Raw genomic sequence first — 19,422 nt, 5'->3', positions numbered from 1 at the left:
CCAAGTTGGGTGGGGGGCGATGGTATGTTCTGAGATTGTTCTGCAAGGTTCTCAAAGGGAGGAAATCTGAGTTGACCATTGTAGGTGGTGAGCCGATTAGAAGCGCGAGGCCATGCTAGGTAGACGGGGCCCCAAGGAACCTGATGGAGTATCACACAGGCATCAGGATAGTGGCCAGGGGACCAGTGACAATTCTGTGAAAAGGCTCTGGGGAGTGTGATGGGACAAAGCAAAGATAATTTGAGTTTATTAGTGGAAATACAAATGTTTTTGTTTTGTTTTGTTTTGTTTTTTGTGGTACGCGTGCCTCTCACTGTTGTGGCCTCTCCCATTGCGGAGCACAGGCTCCGGATGCGCAGGCTGTGTGGCCATGCCTCACGGGCCCAGCCACTCCGTGGCATCTGGTATTTTCCCGGACCGGGGCACAAACCCGTGTCCCCTGCATCGGCAGGCAGACTCTCAACCACTGCGCCACCAGCGATGCCCGATACAGATGTTTTTAAATGATGGCATTGGACAGGAGTGGGCATACCGATGAAATCTAAAAGTACTTATGGAGGGAATTCCTTGGCCGTCCAGTGGTTAGGACTCAGCACTTTCACTGCAGTGGCCTGGTTCAATCCCTGGTCGGAGAACTAAGATCCTCCAAGCCACTGCACAGCCAAAAACAAAACAAAGAAAAGTACTTATGGAGACCTGAAATAACCCAAGACTAAGACGCCACTAGGAAGGGTTATGCTTCGCAGATACTAAGGAAAAATCGGAATTAACTTTCTCTTTTCCTGGAGAGAAACTCTACAAGATGGTGGAACTGTTACAAATCTTAAATTTAATTAGTGGCTGGGTAGAGGCAGGAAAGAGGTGTGTGGAATCCCCCTAGATGTGCTCCCCAAATCTGCCTCTAGAGGTCTCCTCACTCCCCCGTTTCTGAGCCTGAGGATGGAATTAAGTGGGAACCACCTTTCTCTACCTCCCGTGAAGGATTTTCAATCTCCAGGCTCCCTTTTCTGGCTGAGGGCTGGACAGAATGGTAGCACTCGCTCAGGAAGTCCTCCTGCGCCGTCCAGGCTTACCTTCTGCATCCAGGATGCACGGAGCAGCAGGGTTTCGCCGAGGGTCTGGCAGAAGCCTTTTTAGAGGAAAGAGCACCACCGACTGTACCAAGAAGCTGGGGAGATCAGAGACTTCAGGTCTGAGTCTTGAGGCTGTTTCAGAAGGAGCCAGTTTTCAGCCCTGGCTCAGAATCTGGACCAGTGGTGTTTGTAGCAAGGACTCAAGAATTCAGATCCAGGCAGCCTGGCAGCCAGTGGTGGTGGCGGCAAGGCTGCGGCAGTTTTTTGATTTGACTTTGTGTGTGTGTGTGTGTGCGTGCGTGTGCGTGTGTGTGTGTGTGTGTGTGTGTCTTCTCTCCTTTTTACCATTTGCTTTTGGTCTTTCGTACCAAACAGCCGCAGTTCCGGAGTCCTACCCATTAAACACAGAGGAATAAGTATGAGATCTACCAAATTATATAAAATGAAAGAACAACTTATTTCATCTGGGGGTTCCTAACTTAAAAGGGCAATCTTGCCTGCTCTTCATCCTGTCACCCTTAGAGCGGTAAAGCACTGTGGACCCATGTGCCGGACTCCGGTACCCCCAGGGAGTACAGATCCCCGCATTCCATCTGGCTGTGAGAGATACCTAAACATTTCCTGTCCCACTCACTCCCCTTCCCCTGGGGTCCACCTCCACAAGACTATTGTTAGAGCCTTAGGGCGGATTAGCACACCAGGACATTTATGGGTATACACAATTTATACCCGCTGAATCCTAGTGCTTCTGCCATTAAAGGGTTTCGTGTCTTGGGCTGGCCTAACCTGAAGCTGACCCCAGACATTTGTGAGTGGACTCCCTCAAATGTGACACAGTGAGCCTCACGCCCACCCTCCAGGGTCAGCCGGCTCCATCCACGACCTAGGCCACTGAAGGGCATGGCTCTCGGCTCTGCCCTGGAGGAGATCACCGTGTGCTGGAGGATCCAGCAATTTCCACACAGCATGAGAAATTGGGTGGTCGTACGGGCCAGTGGGGGAACACTTCGGAGCACGCTGGACCCCATCTGGCTTCAGGGGGGGCCTTCTGGGGGCAGGTGCTGGAAGAGGCAGCTCAGCAGTCCTCGGCCAGAGAACGGAAGGCTTTCCCCAAACTCAGGGGGTTAGGGCTTCATCCTCTCCCTTCAGAAGGGGTATCTCGCTGCACTGGGGGGACTGAATCAGATGGAGTCAGTCTGTGGGATGGGAGGACGACTTGAGGGAGATGAGTGTAGCCTGAACAGGCCTGGGGGGCGGATGGTTTTCGCGCACATTCTGTGAGTCAGGCGCCCTGCTCACCACTCTTCCATGTCACCTTGCTTAGTCTCACAGCATCCCTGGGGAGTAAGTACTTGTCTCCCATCTGATGGATGGGAAAACCTGGGCTCCAAGTACAGTGACCTGCCCAAGGTCACACAGTCAGTACGTTACAAGCTGGGGCTGTATCCCAGTTTTCTGACTACAGATTTAGACCTTACTAGAGCTTGAACAAGCAGGAGGTCATGGTGGATTGCATACAGAGCATGAAGGAGAGAGAAGCACCAAGAGTGGGTTTCCAGCATGGGCAGCGGGTGCTTCTCGTGCAGGAACTGCAGTACAAGGGGGGAAGATGATGAGTTTCGTGGATGGTACCCGGGGGACCCCAAAGCTCTGGAGCTAATGTCTCCTGGTTGGTGGCACCAGCTGATAGCAACTCTCGGTGGGCTGTTCAGGTGCAGAAGGAGAGGAACAGCTGTCACTCTGTTCTCTGCCATGCCATTTGGTCCCTGCCACCCTGCTGGGCAGCCAGTCCCTTCCTGCCCCACCCTGGCCCCCACAGCAAACACTAACTCTGAGCCCAAATTAACACACTCTTCTCCCTCCCCTTCACCTCCTCCTGCTCTCGTGAAAGTCTCAGCCAGACTCAGTTTCTTTTCCTGGTCCGCTGTAACACTTAGGCAAACTTCAAGACCAAATAAAGATACAAAGGTGGAGCCTACGGCAAGCTCACAAAACAAGGACCATCCTGCATGTCCCTCCATCAGAGGGCCACAGTGGCCATGACTGTCCCTCGCCCACTGGACGCCACTGCTCCCAAGTTTCACGTGCTGTGGTTTGCACCCTGTGGGAGTTCCAGGTAATGCGCATCTTGCCAGTTTTCGTGCCAAACTCCCGGACTGTCCTGCCAGAGACACCATCTGCACCAAACCAAAGGTCCGGTAACCTTCCTTTCCTCTTCTCAGGTGCCTGGCAGGCTGACGACAACGTGGTCAGTCGTCGGAACACGCAGTGCAGACGCTCATCTTCTGGCAGCCTGGAGGACCCCGAGAACAGGCTCTGCGTGTGGGATCCTTTGGCCATCTGAGAGCCTTAGCCCCTGTACCAGGGCTCTCCTCCCGTTCTCACATCCCATCCTGGCCTCATGGCACCACTTACCTCCTGGGCATCCTCAGCAAGACACACGGAGACTTTTTAGACCCACGTGAAAGCTGGATGCTGAGGGCACCTGACCCTTCTCCCAGACTCATCTTCTTCCGCAACCGTGATCCTTCCCCTCTCAGAAGGGACTGGAAACCTCTTTTCTCCTTGTGGGCTAAAGCCACTCGAACTGCAGCTCATGAGACCCTTTGCAGAGAGTCTCTGGAATGTTTCCACTGTATCTTGATCTTCAGGTGGAGCTGTGGTCTACAGACTGGTTATTTCTTGTGCATCTTTTTTTTTTTTTCTCCTTAGGAGGTAGACCAAGAAGACTCAAGAGTTTGGGTGACTTCATTACAAACACCCATCTGGCATTTTCTAGTCTCTGGGACATCATAACCAATCTGAGACCTGCAGTTTGGGGTGGCGTTGGGGGATGACTCCTGTGAGAAGGGAAAGCCATATTGCACTGTAAGTGGGGTTTCCCTCAAAATGCATTAGGAGCTCCTCTCTCAAGGACAAGAAGCAGTGGCAACTACCAGAATGTTGGTTGGGAAAACAGTTCTTGCTTCTGGTAGCAGAGGCTATGCCTCGTGTGTCTGCTTAGGAAGGAGGCCTTGAATCTGAGAACCCCTCAGTTAAATGATGACCTACCGGGGAGTTCTTTATGATCAGGTGCACTCAGGAAGGCCTGGGGCTCCATCCTAAGGTGACACTGCAAAGGCATTTTTGACCCCCTCTATGTACCAGGCACTTGCTAGGGACTGTCGTATATTATCACGTTTCATCACTACCACCCTGTCAGGTGGCATTCTTATCCCTGCTGCCCCCGTCTCCACCCCGCTTTTCTGAAAGCGTTGAAGAAAGAAGCTGAGAGAGGGGTGGACCGGTGGTTCTCATTTGGTGCCCAGGAACCCCAAAGGAGGTTGGGGGAAGGGCTGAGCTGGGGTCAGTGGTGGTCTGGGAGGCTCCCCACCCCACCGGTTTTCCTCCCCTGTCCTCCAGATCAGCTGAGCCTGATGGGGGGAGCCGGAGGTACTGCCTTCCATAGGCTCATCAGAGATTTAGAGATATTGTTCAAATCACATGTGCACCCCACCTCACTCTGGTGTAGGGCATAGAAATAACAGCCTGAAACAGCAAGACCGTAAGCTGTTGGCTCTTCGTCCCTCAACACTAGTGTTATCAATGGATTCCTCATAGCTCTCTGATAGATGCATTGTCTGCTGGCTTTTGGAAGAGGTGGTTATTTAGTGGAGCATGAGATTGAGAAGCAAAGTGGGATCCAACATTTTGTGAGGCTGAGATATGACAGAGCCCTAGGCTATGCCCACCATGATGGCCTGAATTAGTAGTTGGAATTGTTGCCCTAGAAGAGCTTTTCAGGGTCCTTCCCAAGGCCTCAAAGAGAGCCCAGTGCCGGGGCATGTTTTGCACCTCCTGTGTGGCTGCTTTGCGCCACCAGGTGCGTGGTGACCCTCACTGCCTGGTGGTTGTGGTTCACATCCTGCCCTGGGGGTGGGCAGGGGGAGGCCTGTGGTCTTGACACACACTACATGAGCCAAGCCTGAATCTCAGCTTCTGCCTTGAGTTCCCGTGTCCACCCGCTCTGAAATCCTGCAGTGGGCTCTGCTGTTTCAGGCCCCATTTAATGTCCTTCCTTTCCCCGAAACATTCTTACAGCCCCTTTCATATTGATGATTCCAGCAATAACCACACTTCCTGATCTCCTTGAAGTCTGAGTCCCAGAAGCACTAGGGAAGGGGGCGCTCCCTTAGCCTGGGATGGTGGTATACAGATCCACCTCCTGTCCCGGCAGGTAGTATTCAGAGTGTGGTGTTACCTGAGATGAAGGAGATGCAGGTAAACAGTTGCCACAGTGGCCAGGAACCCTAAGAGGAAGCCACTGTCTTCACCCTTTCTGGAGGGTCTGTCTTCTCCCAGGAAGAGGCTCAGAGAGATTCCTCAAGGCCTTGGTTCCATAACCAAGACATACCCGGGTGAGAAGGGGCCCTTCACTCCTGTTTCTCAGACAGTTCCTGCTCTCTCCCCCATCCCCTCACCTCTTTGCCCTCATTTAGCTCTTTGGCGAGCAGAAATATCCCATCCAAAAGGGCTGGGATCAGGGAACAGGGCACAGAGCCTGGTCGGGGGACAGGACAGCCGCCTCAGTCATCATCTGGAGATGGTCATGTTGTTAGCAGTTGACCCACAGAGAATATGACGGGGCCTGGTTTCTCACACAAGGACACAGACTAACCAGAGGCCTGGGGCTCCTTCCTGCCACACTCAGTTCGGAGCTCACCTATGAGCTCACTTCCGGGTGGTGTGGTGATCCCAGCCTTCTCACAGAGCGCTTTTTCCTTCTCCTCCCCAGTCCCATCCCACCAGAGGTCATGCCCACGCTGGGGCATCTCCTGGGCACGGATCCACACACGTTAAGCCATCTCACCTGGGGAGAGTTTGTGTCCTGTTCGCCTGACCTTGGCATGCTGGTTGCTCACTTTGCTTTAGGATCTGCACACCTAGTGTGTGTAAGTATGTGTGTACTGTTGTGCCAGCTGTGTACCCCTCACTCCCTGGAGTACACTCATGGGCACACGACAGTGGGGACGTCAAGGATGCAATATTTATGGACTGCTGCATGATTCTTAAAAATGAATAAAACTGTTCACAAGGGAAGGAGAGCTATTAATTGCACAGTTGGCTTATTTGTGAAAGTTTCTGTCCGACTTTCTCCAGCACGCTTTTAATACTTTGACTCAATAACAACTCACACTGCAGAAATACAGAAGATCATGAGAGATTACTACAAGAAACTCTATGCCAATAAAATGGACAACCTGGAAGAAATGGACAAATTCTTAGAAATGCACAACCTGCCAAGACTGAATCAGGAAGGAATAGAAAATATGAATAGACCAATCACAAGCACTGAAATGGAAACTGTGATTAAAAATCCTCCAACAAACAGAAGCCCAGGACCAGATGGCTTCACAGGCGAATTCTATCAGACATTTAGAGAAGAGTTAACACCGATCCTTCTCAAACTCTTCCAAAATATAGCAGAGGGAGGAGCACTCCCAAACTCATTCTACGAGGCCACCATCACCTTGATACCAAAACCAGGCAAGGATGTCGCAAAGAAAGAAAACTACAGGCCAATGTCACTGATGAACATAGATGCAAAAATCCTCAACAAAATACTAGCAAACAGAATCCAACAGCACATTAAAAGGATCAAACACCATGAGCAAGTGGGGTTTATTCCAGGAATGCAAGGATTCTTCAATATACGCAAATCAAACAATGTGATACACCATATTAACAAATTGAAGGAGAAAAACCATATGATCATCTCAATAGATGCAGAGAAAGCTTTCGACAAAATTCAACAGCCATTTATGATAAAAACCCTGCAGAAAGTAGGCATACAGGGAACTTTCCACAAGATAATAAAGGCCATATATGACAAACCCACAGCCAACATTGTCCTCAAAGGTGAAAAGCTGAGACCATTTCCACTAAGATCAGGAACAAGACAAGGTGGCCCACTCTCACCACTCTTATTCAACTTAGTTTTGGAAGTTTTAGCAACAGCAATCAGAGAAGAAAAGGAAATAAAAGGAATCCAAATTGGAAAAGAAGAAGTAAAGCTGTCACTGTTTGCAGATGACATGATACTATACATAGAGAATCCTAAAGATGCTACCAGAAAACTACTAGATCTAATCAATGAATTTGGTAAAGTAGCAGGATACAAAATTAATGCACAGAAATCTCTGGCATTCCTGTACACTAATGATGAAGAATCTGAAAGTGAAATCAAGAAAACACTCCCATTTACCATTGCAACAAAAAGAATAAAATACCTACGAATAAACCTACCTAAGGAGACAAAAGACCTGTATGCAGAAAATTATAAGACACTGATGAAAGAAATGAAAGATGATACAAATAGATGGAGAGATATACCATGCTCCTGGATTGGAAGACTCGATATTGTGAAAATGACTCTACTACCCAAAGCAATCTACAGGTTCAATGCAATCCCTATCAAACTACCACTGGCATTTTCCACAGAACTGGAACAAAACATTTCAAACTTTGTTTCGAAAAACAAAACACTCCGAATAGCCAAAGCAATCTTGAGAATGAAAAACGGAGCTGGAGGAATCAGGCTCCCTGACTTCAGACTACACTACAAAGCTACAGCAATCAAGACAGTGTTTTACGGGCACAAAAACAGAAAGATAGATCAATGGAACAGGATAGAAAGCCCAGAGATAAACCCACGCACATATGGTCAACTTATCTTTGATCAAGGAGGCAGGAATGTACAGTGGAGAAAGGACAGCCTCTTCAATAAGTGGTGCTAGTACAACTGGACAGGGACATGTAAAAGTATGAGATTAGATCATTCCCTAACACCATACACAAAAATAAGCTCAAAATGGATTAAAGACCTAAATGTAAGGCCAGAAACTATCAAAGTCTTAGAGGAAAACATAGGCAGAACACTCTAGGACATAAATCCCAGCAAGATCCTTTTGGACCCACCTCCTAGAGAAATGGAAATAAAAACAAAGATAAACAAATGGGACCTAATGAAACTTCAAAGCTTTTGCACAGCAAAGGACACCATAAACAAGACCAAAAGACAACCCTCAGAATGGGAGAAAATATTTGCAAATGAAGCAACTGACAAAGGATTAATCTCCAAAATTTAAAAACAGCTCATGCAGCTCAATAGCCAAAAAACAAACAATCAATCCAAAAATGGGCAGAAGACTTAAATAGGCATTTCTCCAAAGAAGATATACAGACTGCCAACAAACACATGAAAGAATGCTCAACATCATTAATCATTAGAGAAATGCAAATCAAAACTACAATGAGATATCATCTCACACCAGTCAGAATGGCCATCATCAAGAAATCTAGAAACAATAAATGCTGGAGAGGGTGTGGAGAAAAGGGAACACTCTTGCACTGCTGGTGGGAATGTGAATTGGTACAGCCACTATGGAGAACAGTATGGAGGTTCCTTAAAAGACTAAAAATAGAACTACCATATGACCCAGCAATCCCACTACTAGGCATATACCCTGAGAAAACCATAATTCAAAAAGAGGCATGTACCAAAATGTTCATTGCAGCTCTATTCACAATAGCCCAGAGATGGAAACAACCTAAGTGTCCATCATCGGATGAATGGATAAAGAAGATGTGGCACATATATACAATGGAATATTACTCAGCCATAAAAAGAAACGAAACTGAGCTATTTGAAATGAGGTGGATAGACCTAGAGTCTGTCATGCATAGTGAAGTAAGTCAGAAAGAGAAAGACAAATACCGTATGCTAACACGTATATATGGAATTAAAAAAAAATGTGATGAAGAACCTAGAGGTAAAACAGGAATAAAGTCACAGACCTACTTGAGAATGGACTTGAGGATATGGGGAGGGGGAAGGGTAAGCAGTGACAAAGCGAAAGAGAGGCATGGACATATATACACTACCGAACGTAAGGTAGATAGATAGTGGGAAGCAGCCGCAGGGCACAGGGAGATCAGCTCGGTGCTTTGTGACCGCCTGGAGGGGTGGGATGGGGAGGGTGGGAGGGAGGGAGATGCATGAGGGAAGGGATGTGGGAACAGATGTATATGTATGACTGATGCACTTTGTTATAAAGCAGAAACTAATAAAAAAATAAAAATAAAATAAAAATAAAAATAAATACTTGGGAAGAAAAAAAAAACTTTGACCCAAGACAAGCTGGACATGGAATAGTGAGAGAGGGCAAGGGGTAGAGGGAAAGACATGTTTCTGGGTGGGAGCTGGTGTACCATCCCCCGGGCACAGCTCCTGCGCAGAGGCTTGATATGGATCCCTCACCTCCACCCACCCACAGCAATCAGAGAAGAAAAGGAAATAAAAGGAATCCAAATTGGGAAAGAAGAAGTAAAGCTGTCACTGTTTGCAGATGACATGATACTATACATAGAGAATCCTAAAGATGCTACCAGAAAACTACTAGATCTAATCAATGAATTTGGTAAAGTAGAAGGATACAAAATTAATGCACAGAAATCTCTGGCATTCCTGTACACTAATGATGAAGAATCTGAAAGTGAAATCAAGAAAACACTCCCATTTACCATTGCAACAAAAAGAATAAAATACCTACGAATAAACCTACCTAAGGAGACAAAAGACCTGTATGCAGAAAATTATAAGACACTGATGAAAGAAATGAAAGATGATACAAATAGATGGAGAGATATACCATGCTCCTGGATTGGAAGACTCGATATTGTGAAAATGACTCTACTACCCAAAGCAATCTACAGGTTCAATGCAATCCCTATCAAACTACCACTGGCATTTTTCAGAGAACTGGAACAAAACATTTCAAACTTTGTTTGGAAAAACAAAAGACTCCGAATAGCCAAAGCAATCTTGAGAATGAAAAACGGAGCTGGAGGAATCAGGCTCCCTGACTTCAGACTACACTACAAAGCTACAGTAATCAACACAGTGTTTTACGGGCACAGAAACAGAAAGATAGATCAATGGAACAGGATAGAAAGCCCAGAGATAAACCCACCCACATATGGTCAACTTATCTTTGATCAAGGAGGCAGGAATGTACAGTGGAGAAAGGACAGCCTCTTCAATAAGTGGTGCTGGGAAAACTGGACAGGGACATGTAAAAGTATGAGATTAGATCATTCCCTAACACCATACACAAAAATAAGCTCAAAATGGATTAAAGACCTAAATGTAAGGCCAGAAACTATCAAAGTCTTAGAGGAAAACATAGGCAGAACACTCTAGGACATAAATCCCAGCAAGATCCTTTTGGACCCACCTCCTAGAGAAATGGAAATAAAAACAAAGATAAACAAATGGGACCTAATGAAACTTCAAAGCTTTTGCACAGCAAAGGACACCATAAACAAGACCAAAAGACAACCCTCAGAATGGGAGAAAATATTTGCAAATGAAGCAACTGACAAAGGATTAATCTACAAAATTTAAAAACAGCTCATGCAGCTCAATAGCCAAAAAACAAACAACCCAATCCAAAAATGGGCAGAAGACTTAAATAGGCCTTTCTCCAAAGAAGATATACAGACTGCCAACAAACACATGAAAGAATGCTCAACATCATTAATCATTAGAGAAATGCAAATCAAAACTACAATGAGATATCATCTCACACCAGTCAGAATGGCCATCATCAAGAAATCTAGAAACAATAAATGCTGGAGAGGGTGTGGAGAAAAGGGAACACTCTTGCACTGCTGGTGGGAATGTGAATTGGTACAGCCACTATGGAGAACAGTATGGAGGTTCCTTAAAAGACTAAACATAGAACTACCATATGACCCAGCAATCCCACTACTAGGCATATACCCTGAGAAAACCATACTTCAAAAAGAGGCATGTACCAAAATGTTCATTGCAGCTCTATTCACAATAGCCCAGAGATGGAAACAACCTAAGTGTCCATCATCGGATGAATGGATAAAGAAGATGTGGCACATATATACAATGGAATATTACTCAGCCATAAAAAGAAACGAAACTGAGCTATTTGTAATGAGGTGGATAGACCTAGAGTCTGTCATGCAGAGTGAAGTAAGTCAGAAAGAGAAAGACAAATACCGTATGCTAACACATATATATGGAATTAAAAAAAATGTCATGAAGAACCTAGGGGTAAAACAGGAATAAAGTCACAGACCTACTTGAGAATGGACTTGAGGATATGGGGAGGGGGAAGGGTAAGCTGTGACAAAGCGAAAGAGAGGCATGGACACATATACACTACCAAACGTAAGGTAGATAGATAGTGGTAAGCAGCAGCAGAGCACAGGGAGATCAGCTCGGTGCTTTGTGACCGCCTGGAGGGGTGGGATGGGGAGGGTGGGAGGGAGGGAGATGCATGAGGGAAGGGATGTGGGAACAGATGTATATGTATGACTGATGCACTTTGTTATAAAGCAGAAACTAATAAAAAACTAAAAATAAAATAAAAATAAAAACAATAAATACTTGGGAAGAAAAAAAAAACTTTGACTCAAGACAAGCTGACATGGAGGAGTGAGAGAGGGCAAGGGGTAGAGGGAAAGACATGTTTCTGGGTGGGAGCTGGTGTACCATCCCCTGGGCACAGCTCCTGCGCAGAGGCCTGATAAGGAGCCCTCACCTCCACCCACCCCCTTCAACCAGAGAACTTCCAACTGCTGCTCCTCAATCATTGAAGAGCAGGAAAGCTGGTGACTAGAGGGAGGCTGGCGGAGGGGAGGAGGAAGGACCACAGTCCACCGTTAGTCTGTCACTTAAAGGCTAGTGAAATTAATGGGGCAAATGACCCCAGTCACAGAATTTGGCAAGTCCACCGCTTTCCTGGGTTTCACCCACCGGCTCTGTTTCCTCGGCTATCTGGAAAGGAGGGAGAGCACTTGCGAAGAAGCCTCTGGAATGTCAGCTTCTGGGAATCTTGCTGAGGACGGGGCGGGGAGGGAGCGCTTACCGGGAAACACTGGATTACCCTAGCCGCCTTGGGGTGTCTGGGACGGGGGCTGCGGTTTCTGCGGACCTGAGCGGCAGGTGGCATCGGAGAGTCAGACCTGCTTGCGGGCACCAAGACGACACTCGGTCGGGAGACAGGGACAGGCCGCAGAAACGTGAGGAAGTGCCACTCGCAGCCCAGAGGAGAGGAAAGGAAAGCCCCAAGCATGCACACAGCCCTGGCCCCGCGCCACGGGCTGCGTCCCAGGAGCCGTCGCCACCTCTGAGCAGCCCAGATGGGAAGGGGGTGGGGCGGAGTACGGTTCCCGAGGCGAACTGCTCGCCGAGGGCCCCGGGGCCTCTGCGGGAGCGCCGAGCCGCGCGCCTCTCCGAGCCCTGCGCGGGGCCCTCGGGCGGGAATGCGCGGAGCCGGGACGCGATGGCGGGTAGGGGACTGGGTCGCGCGCGGGAGAGGGCGGCAGGAGGGAGCTGGAAGAGAGTTACCGCGTGAGAGAGCGGTTAAGAGCCCGCGGTCTCTTTGGAGATGCCCTGGCCAATGGCAGAAGCGGAAGCTGTTTATATGGGCGGGGCGTCGCCACGGCAGCAGGAGACGCCTTGTGAGCGGCTACTGAGTGCCGGTCCCTGGCCGCTGGCTTTCAGAGAGGCGCCGGCGGGCGTGAGTGGCGACGAGGATTGCTGGCTGGGCCCTCGAGCTGGGAGCAGAGAGCCGCGGTGAGGGTGGGCGGTGGGAGGAATTTCTTTGAGAACCTTCCTTTGGCCCGGGCTGCGCTCTGAGCCAGGTAAGGGACGGGGAGGGCTGCAGGCCGTGGGAAGGGAGGGCGTCAGTACCAGCCCGCTCTCCCATCCGTCCCCGACGGAAGTGGTGGGCCCGGGGACTGACATCAGAGGCGTTTGGGGGACACTCACTTCCCGCCCCCTTATAACTCTCTGTATTCTTTCCTTCCTTCCCTTTTCAAAGATCAGACGACCTCCCCCGACCCCCGACCCGTCGTACTGCCCTCCTGGACTCTCTCGCTCCATTTCCATTGGTTGTGGACGGAGAGAGGGGGGTTAATTCCCCGCTTTGAGGGAGAAAGGGGTGGCCTCGCATGCCCCTACACTATTCCCTCGTTTGGCTAATTAAGTCTCCTCTAAAAGATCCAAGAGGAAAAGAGCGAGGCGAACTCCCTGTGGGTCGGACCCCCGGGCACACCTTCTGTTTCCCAGACCTCGGCAGTAAAAGATCCTCCCCAACTGCAGGAAGGATTTTAGTAAGAGCCTCCCCCCTCGCCCACACTCTCCCCTCGGGGGTGGGGAAAGAGGGCTCAGTTCCCGCTCTGGTCCCCTCAGGCACCACATTCCCTTTGGAGGAGGCTACCCCCGGATCGCGGGATGGAAGCCCGCTTCCGGGAGGCTGCGTAACTGAAGCCGCGGGAGTCAGCGGGCCGGAGAGCTCGGCGGCCACCCTCGGCTCGGCTCGTGGATGTTGACAGCCCCCTTGGAGAGTGCCCGCAGATATGGCGGAGAGCTGGCTACGCGTCTCGGGAGCAGGGGCAGCGGAGGAGGCCGGACCGGAAGGCGGCCTGGAGGAGTCCAACGCCCTGAATGACAGCCTGACCAGCCTGCAGTGGCTGCAGGAATTCTCCATTCTCAACGCCAAGGTCCCCGCCCTGCCTTCAGGGGAGACCGACCCTCACGGCTACCATGAGCTGTCAGGCTCGGCCGAGCCGGGGTCTCCCCTGGCGGCGGACCCCGCCTGCCTGGGGCAGCCGCACACACCCGGCAAGCCCACGTCCTTGTGCACGCCGCGGAGCGCCCCCTCGGGGCTGCAGGCCTCGCCTCCCGACGACGTGGACTACGCCACCAACCCGCACGTGAAGCCGCCCTACTCGTATGCCACGCTCATCTGCATGGCCATGCAGGCCAGCAAGGCCACCAAGATCACCCTGTCGGCCATCTACAAGTGGATCACGGACAACTTCTCTTACTTCCGCCACGCTGATCCCACCTGGCAGGTAGGGAGGCACTCCCTCCCTCCCTGCCCATGCCCGCGCGGACTGGACTCACATCCCAGATCCGCAGGCCAAGTAGGCGCGGTACGGCCAGGGCCCCGAGAGAGGAAGGCCGTCCAGGAAGGACCTCAAGGGAGCCCAGTGCTTGGACTGCTGCCCCTTTGACTTCAGAGACGGAGGAGGGAGGATGTTCAGAGGGCTGCAGGGGTGCCGACATAGAGGTTCAAGTGGAAAGAACTTGTCCCTCATCCGGCAGGCTCAGCCCAAAGACCAGGGCTGAACTATGCGTGGACACAGCCCCCCAGGGTAGGTTGATGGACTGAGGGACACATTTGTGTCCCAAGTCCTGGAATTCCTACACACTACCCTCCTCAAGGTCAGTTTGTCAGGGCCTGACTGGAGGCAGAGCATGGTTGCTGCCCGGCTCTGCATCCCGCCTGCTTTCAGTTGGCTGGAGGGGCTCTGGGAGGGGAGAGGGGTGTGCTGCAGGGTGTGGTGGCCATCTGTGTCCCAGTGGAAGGGCTACGGGGCCTTCCGAAAGCTGCTGTGCCAGCCCCCACCCCAAGCCCTCCCTAGATTCCTGCCTACACTCCTCCCCCTCTTCTCATCAACCTCCCTGCGGGGACAATTATCTCAGCCACGTGCTTTCCACAGGGGCTCTTTCCTCCCACACTGGCTTCATGTTCCAAGTCTCCGGAACCTGGCACAGAGCAGCCAAGGGGCCCAGACCACCATGTAAACCTCCCAGTCTTGCCAGGGCGCACTACTCACCTGCCGGCCCCACCCACCAGGCCCCAGACCCCTGTGCCCCAGCGTGGTCTGGACTGTGCACCCAGGCGTGAACAAGGCAGGATGGTGATTCAGGCTGGGCACACACTGCCCTCAGCCTCTTCGACCATCAGGATCAGGGGCTACTTGGGGACAGAGACCCTGAGGATGCACAGATCCTTCCCTGTGGCACAGGTCACAGGATCAGAGTTCCTGTGATCACAGCTATTCCACGTTTGCGTGGGCCCTGACCCTGGGGCAGGTACCATTTGTAACCTTGGTGAGAAAGCAGAGACCCTCCACCACCCCCCACCCTACCCCAAGCCTGAGAGCCCCCAGGAATGAGCGCTATGCTCTTGGCTGGGTAATAATCAACTGAGGCCTCAGAGCCTGGGGTGGGAGGAGGGGGACAAGGTGGGTGAGGGCCCAGGCCCGCAGCCGGCTCTAGAAACAAGGAAAGTCATCAGATCCTCCCACACTTCATCCCCCACCACACACACACACCCTCACACCCACTCACTCATTTCACAAACAGAGAAGGCCAGCCAGGCCCAGGCAGAGGGAGATGGCCGTCCAGGACCTGGGGGAGCCAAGGCCTTTGACCAGAGGCCGCAAGCAGCGGGGTAAGGGAGGGAGGGCAGGACAGGCCGGCACTGAGAACCACCCTGCGGCTCAGGGCTCGGATGACTGAGCAGGCAGATGTCCTGGCAAATGGGAACAAAAGCCCCCGACAGCACTCCCAGCTCCTGGTGCCCCGTGGCGGGTGTCCCAGAGCCTCCCGCTCGGAGCAGCGCTTCTGTCTCCCCTGCCCCCATCGGAGAGAAGGTGGTGGTGGGACTGGCAGTGGCGCTAGGAGCCCCCCATCACTGACCCCACCCACTCTCCCAGCTGTCTTCCTTCTCTCCTATCTCCCTGTGTCCAGAACTCCATCCGCCACAACCTGTCCCTGAAGAAGGGCTTCATCAAGGTGCCTCGGGAGAAGGACGAGCCAGGCAAGGGGGGCTTCTGGCGCATCGACCCCCAGTACGCCGAGCGGCTGCTGAGTGGGGCCTTGAAGAAGCGGCGGCTGCCCCCAGTCCACATCCACCCGGCCTTTGCCCGCCAGGCCGCGCCAGAGCCCAGTGCCGCCCCATGGGCCGGGCCACTGACCGTGAGCGCCGAGGCCCAGCAGCTGCTGCGGGAGTTCGAGGAGGCCACTGGGGAGGTGGGCTGGGGTGCAGGCGAGGGCAGGCTGGGGCGTAAGCGTCAACAGCCGCTGCCCAAGCAGGAGGCCAAGGTCCCGCGGCCCTCCAGCCCCCTGCTGCTGACCCAGGAGGAGCAGGCTGAGCTGGAACCCCTCAAGGGCAACTTTGACTGGGAGGCCATCTTGGACGCTGGCAAGCTGGACGGGGAGCTGGGCACGCTGGAGACCTCGGAGCTGATTCCGCCGCTGAGCCCTGCCTCACACGGGGACGTGGACCTCACCATCCATGGCCACCACATCGACTGCCCTGTTACCTTGGGGCCTCCAGTGGAGCAGGCTACCGAAAGCCTGGACTTTGATGAGACCTTCCTGGCCCCATCCTTCCTGGAGCATCCCTGGGACGAGAGCACCCGTAGCTCCCTGCCCCCCGAGCCCCTCTTTGAGGCCGGGGATGCCACACTGGCCTCTGACCTGCATGACTGGGCCAGCCTGGCCGCCTTCTTGTAAGAAGCCAGGCCCTGCCCCACCTCCAGACAGCACCGAAGTCTGGGCCCAGACTGCCCCCCTCCCCGCCAGTGCAGGCCCATGGACACCCTACCACCCAGGCAGGGGCTGGGCCCGGTCAACCCACCAGGCCACACGGCCCCCAGCCCAGGCCATCCTCAGATTCTAGTCCAGCAGGCTGAGAATTGGGGCCCAGGACCAAAATTGCTGCCTCCGCTCCCCAGCCCCCCATACACACAGTGTTTCATGGATCCACTTCTTCCCTGCCCCAGAGACACGCTAAGGGCCCTGCACTATGAGAGCTGCAGCTTGGAGGGGCCCTGGCCAAGCTGGAAACATCAGTACAGGGCCCGCCCCAGAACACCTTAGCTTCGAAGCTTCTCTCTCTCCTGCTCTCCTCCCCAGGACTCTATCCACAGCAAGTTCCCAGGTACAACAAATGCTGATTAGGTGACTGCAAATTAACACCCAAGAGGCCTCTCCCGGCAGTCTGTGAGGAGGAGCAAGGCGGAGGGCGGAAGAGAGAGGAGACAGAAAGGAGGCCGGGGTGCTGGGTGGAGCCAGGAGATTTTCTAAGACCTCTGGGATCTTCTGGCTTCATCCCTAGAGGTGGGGCAGAGGGTATGTGTCCCTAATCTTTGAGCCCAACTTGAGGCTGAGAGCAGCGGGGAGATGGGGATCTGGGGGTTAGGGGCTGGGGCAGCCAAGCTGCAGAGGGAAAGGGGACAGACAGACTAATGTAGTGAGTGTAGCTAGAGCTGAGGCTTAACTGGGAGGGACGCAGTGCTTGCTAGAACCACTGGGACCAGGAATGGGGGGATGGCCCCGTGCCCTTGCTTGCACTCCTGCAGGGGAGTGTCTTGCTCCACCATAAATGCCCTGGGCTGCATCCCACATCCACTCTCCTAACCCATCGGGCATTTTAACCTTTTTCATAGAAAGTTATTTACAATAAAAACATTTTTAAAAATAAAGTTTTAAAAAGTCTCAAAATGGACCTGCTTGCAACTTTCTCTGGGGAAAAGCATGGGCCAGTTTTGGGGAGGCCACGGCCCAAGGGGGAATGGCTGGGAGCAAGATGGCGGGCACGAAAGGCCTGCAGAGTGTCCCCTGATGCACTCCTCATGATCTCTGGGTGCCCAGAGAGAAAGGGGCTGAGAGGCGGCCCTCGGGGGTCCCCTGCAGCCAGGGCCTCGGCACCTCTATATGTGCAATGGGCAGACTGTACCCACAGCCCCGAGGAGCAGGCGGCAAAGGAGGCACAGCCCCCTCCCTAGCCCTGGGGACTCACTCACAAAGGCCGTTCTTGCCCAGGGCTCGGCTCACGTTCCCCACCTCGCCCAAGTTGAGGGCCTGCCCAGACTCACCTGCGGTCCTCGCCTGGGCCTGTCTCCAGCTCCTCCCTCCCTTGGTCCCTTCCTGAAGGGACAGGGTGTGACGTCAGAGGGCCCCAGCCCCTGGGGCCCCACTTGCCACCCTGGGGTTCATTCACCCCGCCCAGGGCCTTCCCTCCAATGCAGGTTGGGGCTGAGGGAGGCCATCAGGGCAGACGGAAGATGGGGTGCCTAGACCCTACAGCTCCAGCCTGTGAGGAATCAACGTACTAGAGTTCTGATGGGGAAACTGAGGCACAGCAAATATGTGACACTCAGCAGGCACCTTTCAACCCCCTCACCCCAGCTTTGCCTGGAACCCATCTCTCCCCCGAGCCCGCACCTGGCCCCGCCAGCACACCCTTGTGGTGCACAGCCCCTTCCCCCAGCACTCACGTGCATGTGCGCACAGACACACACACACACACACACATGGGCACTGTCCTACACAATCCTGCCCAGCCTCCACGGGCCTCTTTCTCCTGAAGCCCCTTTCTTTCCTTGCACTCGAGGCTGGCTCCAGGACAACCTGGCATTCCCCCACCAACTTGCTGCTTTCCCTTGCTAATTATTCCAAATATTTCAGAAGGGTGCGCACACTGCAGGGCCAGCCGGGTTGGGGCCTTACAGAGCTCAGGAGGCAGCCCATCCCCTTCCCACCGCTTGCTGAGGAGGCTGCCCCAACCTCCCTCTGAGACTCCCTTCACCCCCTAAGCAACGACTCCCTCCCTCTCCCCACCACCCTCCGGCCTTCCTGCCCACGCTCCCCAGCACTGGGGGAACATGGGGGCTCCAGCCTCTCCACTGGTCCCCAGGCACAGCCTCCAGCCCCCGCCAAAAGGGGTACACCCTGGATTGACAGCTGGGGCCGGTCACTGTCCCCCCTCCTCACCCTCTGCCTGGGCCCATGCTGGGGGAAGAGGGGCAAGGTCAGGGGCTGGCAGAACTGCCTGCCAGGTAAGGAAAGGCTGAAGAAGCTTCTGGCTGCCAGGAAGAATCCCCAGGAGCTCCTGAAAATCCCTATGCTTGGGACTAGCGTCTCTGGGGCTGGGACCCAAACACTGGCACTTTTAAGGGTCCATGGATGCTGCCAACGAGCAGCCAAAGCTAAGAGGGGGCTCCAAAGCGGCCAGAACACAGGGCTTCACACACCCTTTCAGCAGGCAGCGTTTGGGGGTTGGCGGTGGAGGGGGCGGGAAGCGTGAGTGGATCCTGTCCCTCCTATTCATCCCTGCGCTGGACCTTGGCTGGGTGGCTTTTTCAAAAAACGTTCAGTGACTCCGTATTTATTTAGAGATTCAATGTAATCCCAGGCAATATATATTTTGCGCCATTAACAGTAAGTTGCAGACAGGCTGCCCCATTAGCACTAGATACTTTAGTGTGTGTTTCCTTAGAACAAGGACACGCCTCCATAATCCCAGTACCACCATCACAATCAGGAAATGAACACTGACCTGGTAATCCCATGTAACCGCAGACCCCCTTCACGTCTTGCAGATCACCCCAGTAATGCTCCTCTCCATTCCAGCCTCCCAATCCAGGACCCCATGTTGCACTGAGCTGTCCTTTCTCTTTTGCCCTG

General features: G+C 52.8%; 1 protein-coding gene across 1 annotated transcript; it reads left to right on the top strand.

Moving 5' to 3' along the window:
* Window positions 1-13,514: 13,514 nt before the first annotated feature.
* LOC308607566 (forkhead box protein J1-like) lies at window positions 13,515-16,467 on the top strand (the record flags this gene model as incomplete). Its single annotated transcript, XM_081219588.1, has 2 exons — window positions 13,515-14,012; window positions 15,700-16,467. The coding sequence occupies 2 exons, from the start codon at window positions 13,515-13,517 to the stop codon at window positions 16,465-16,467; spliced, it is 1,266 nt and encodes a 421-aa protein (XP_081075714.1).
* Between the last annotated feature and the right edge of the window lie 2,955 nt (window positions 16,468-19,422).

The sequence above is a fragment of the Mesoplodon bidens genome (genome assembly GCF_964165515.1).
Source record: "Mesoplodon bidens genome assembly, chromosome: 19".
NCBI classification, from domain to species: Eukaryota; Metazoa; Chordata; class Mammalia; order Artiodactyla; family Ziphiidae; genus Mesoplodon; species Mesoplodon bidens.
The sequence above is the reverse complement of the archived record's forward strand: the minus strand, read 5'-3'. Positions and strand labels throughout refer to the sequence as shown.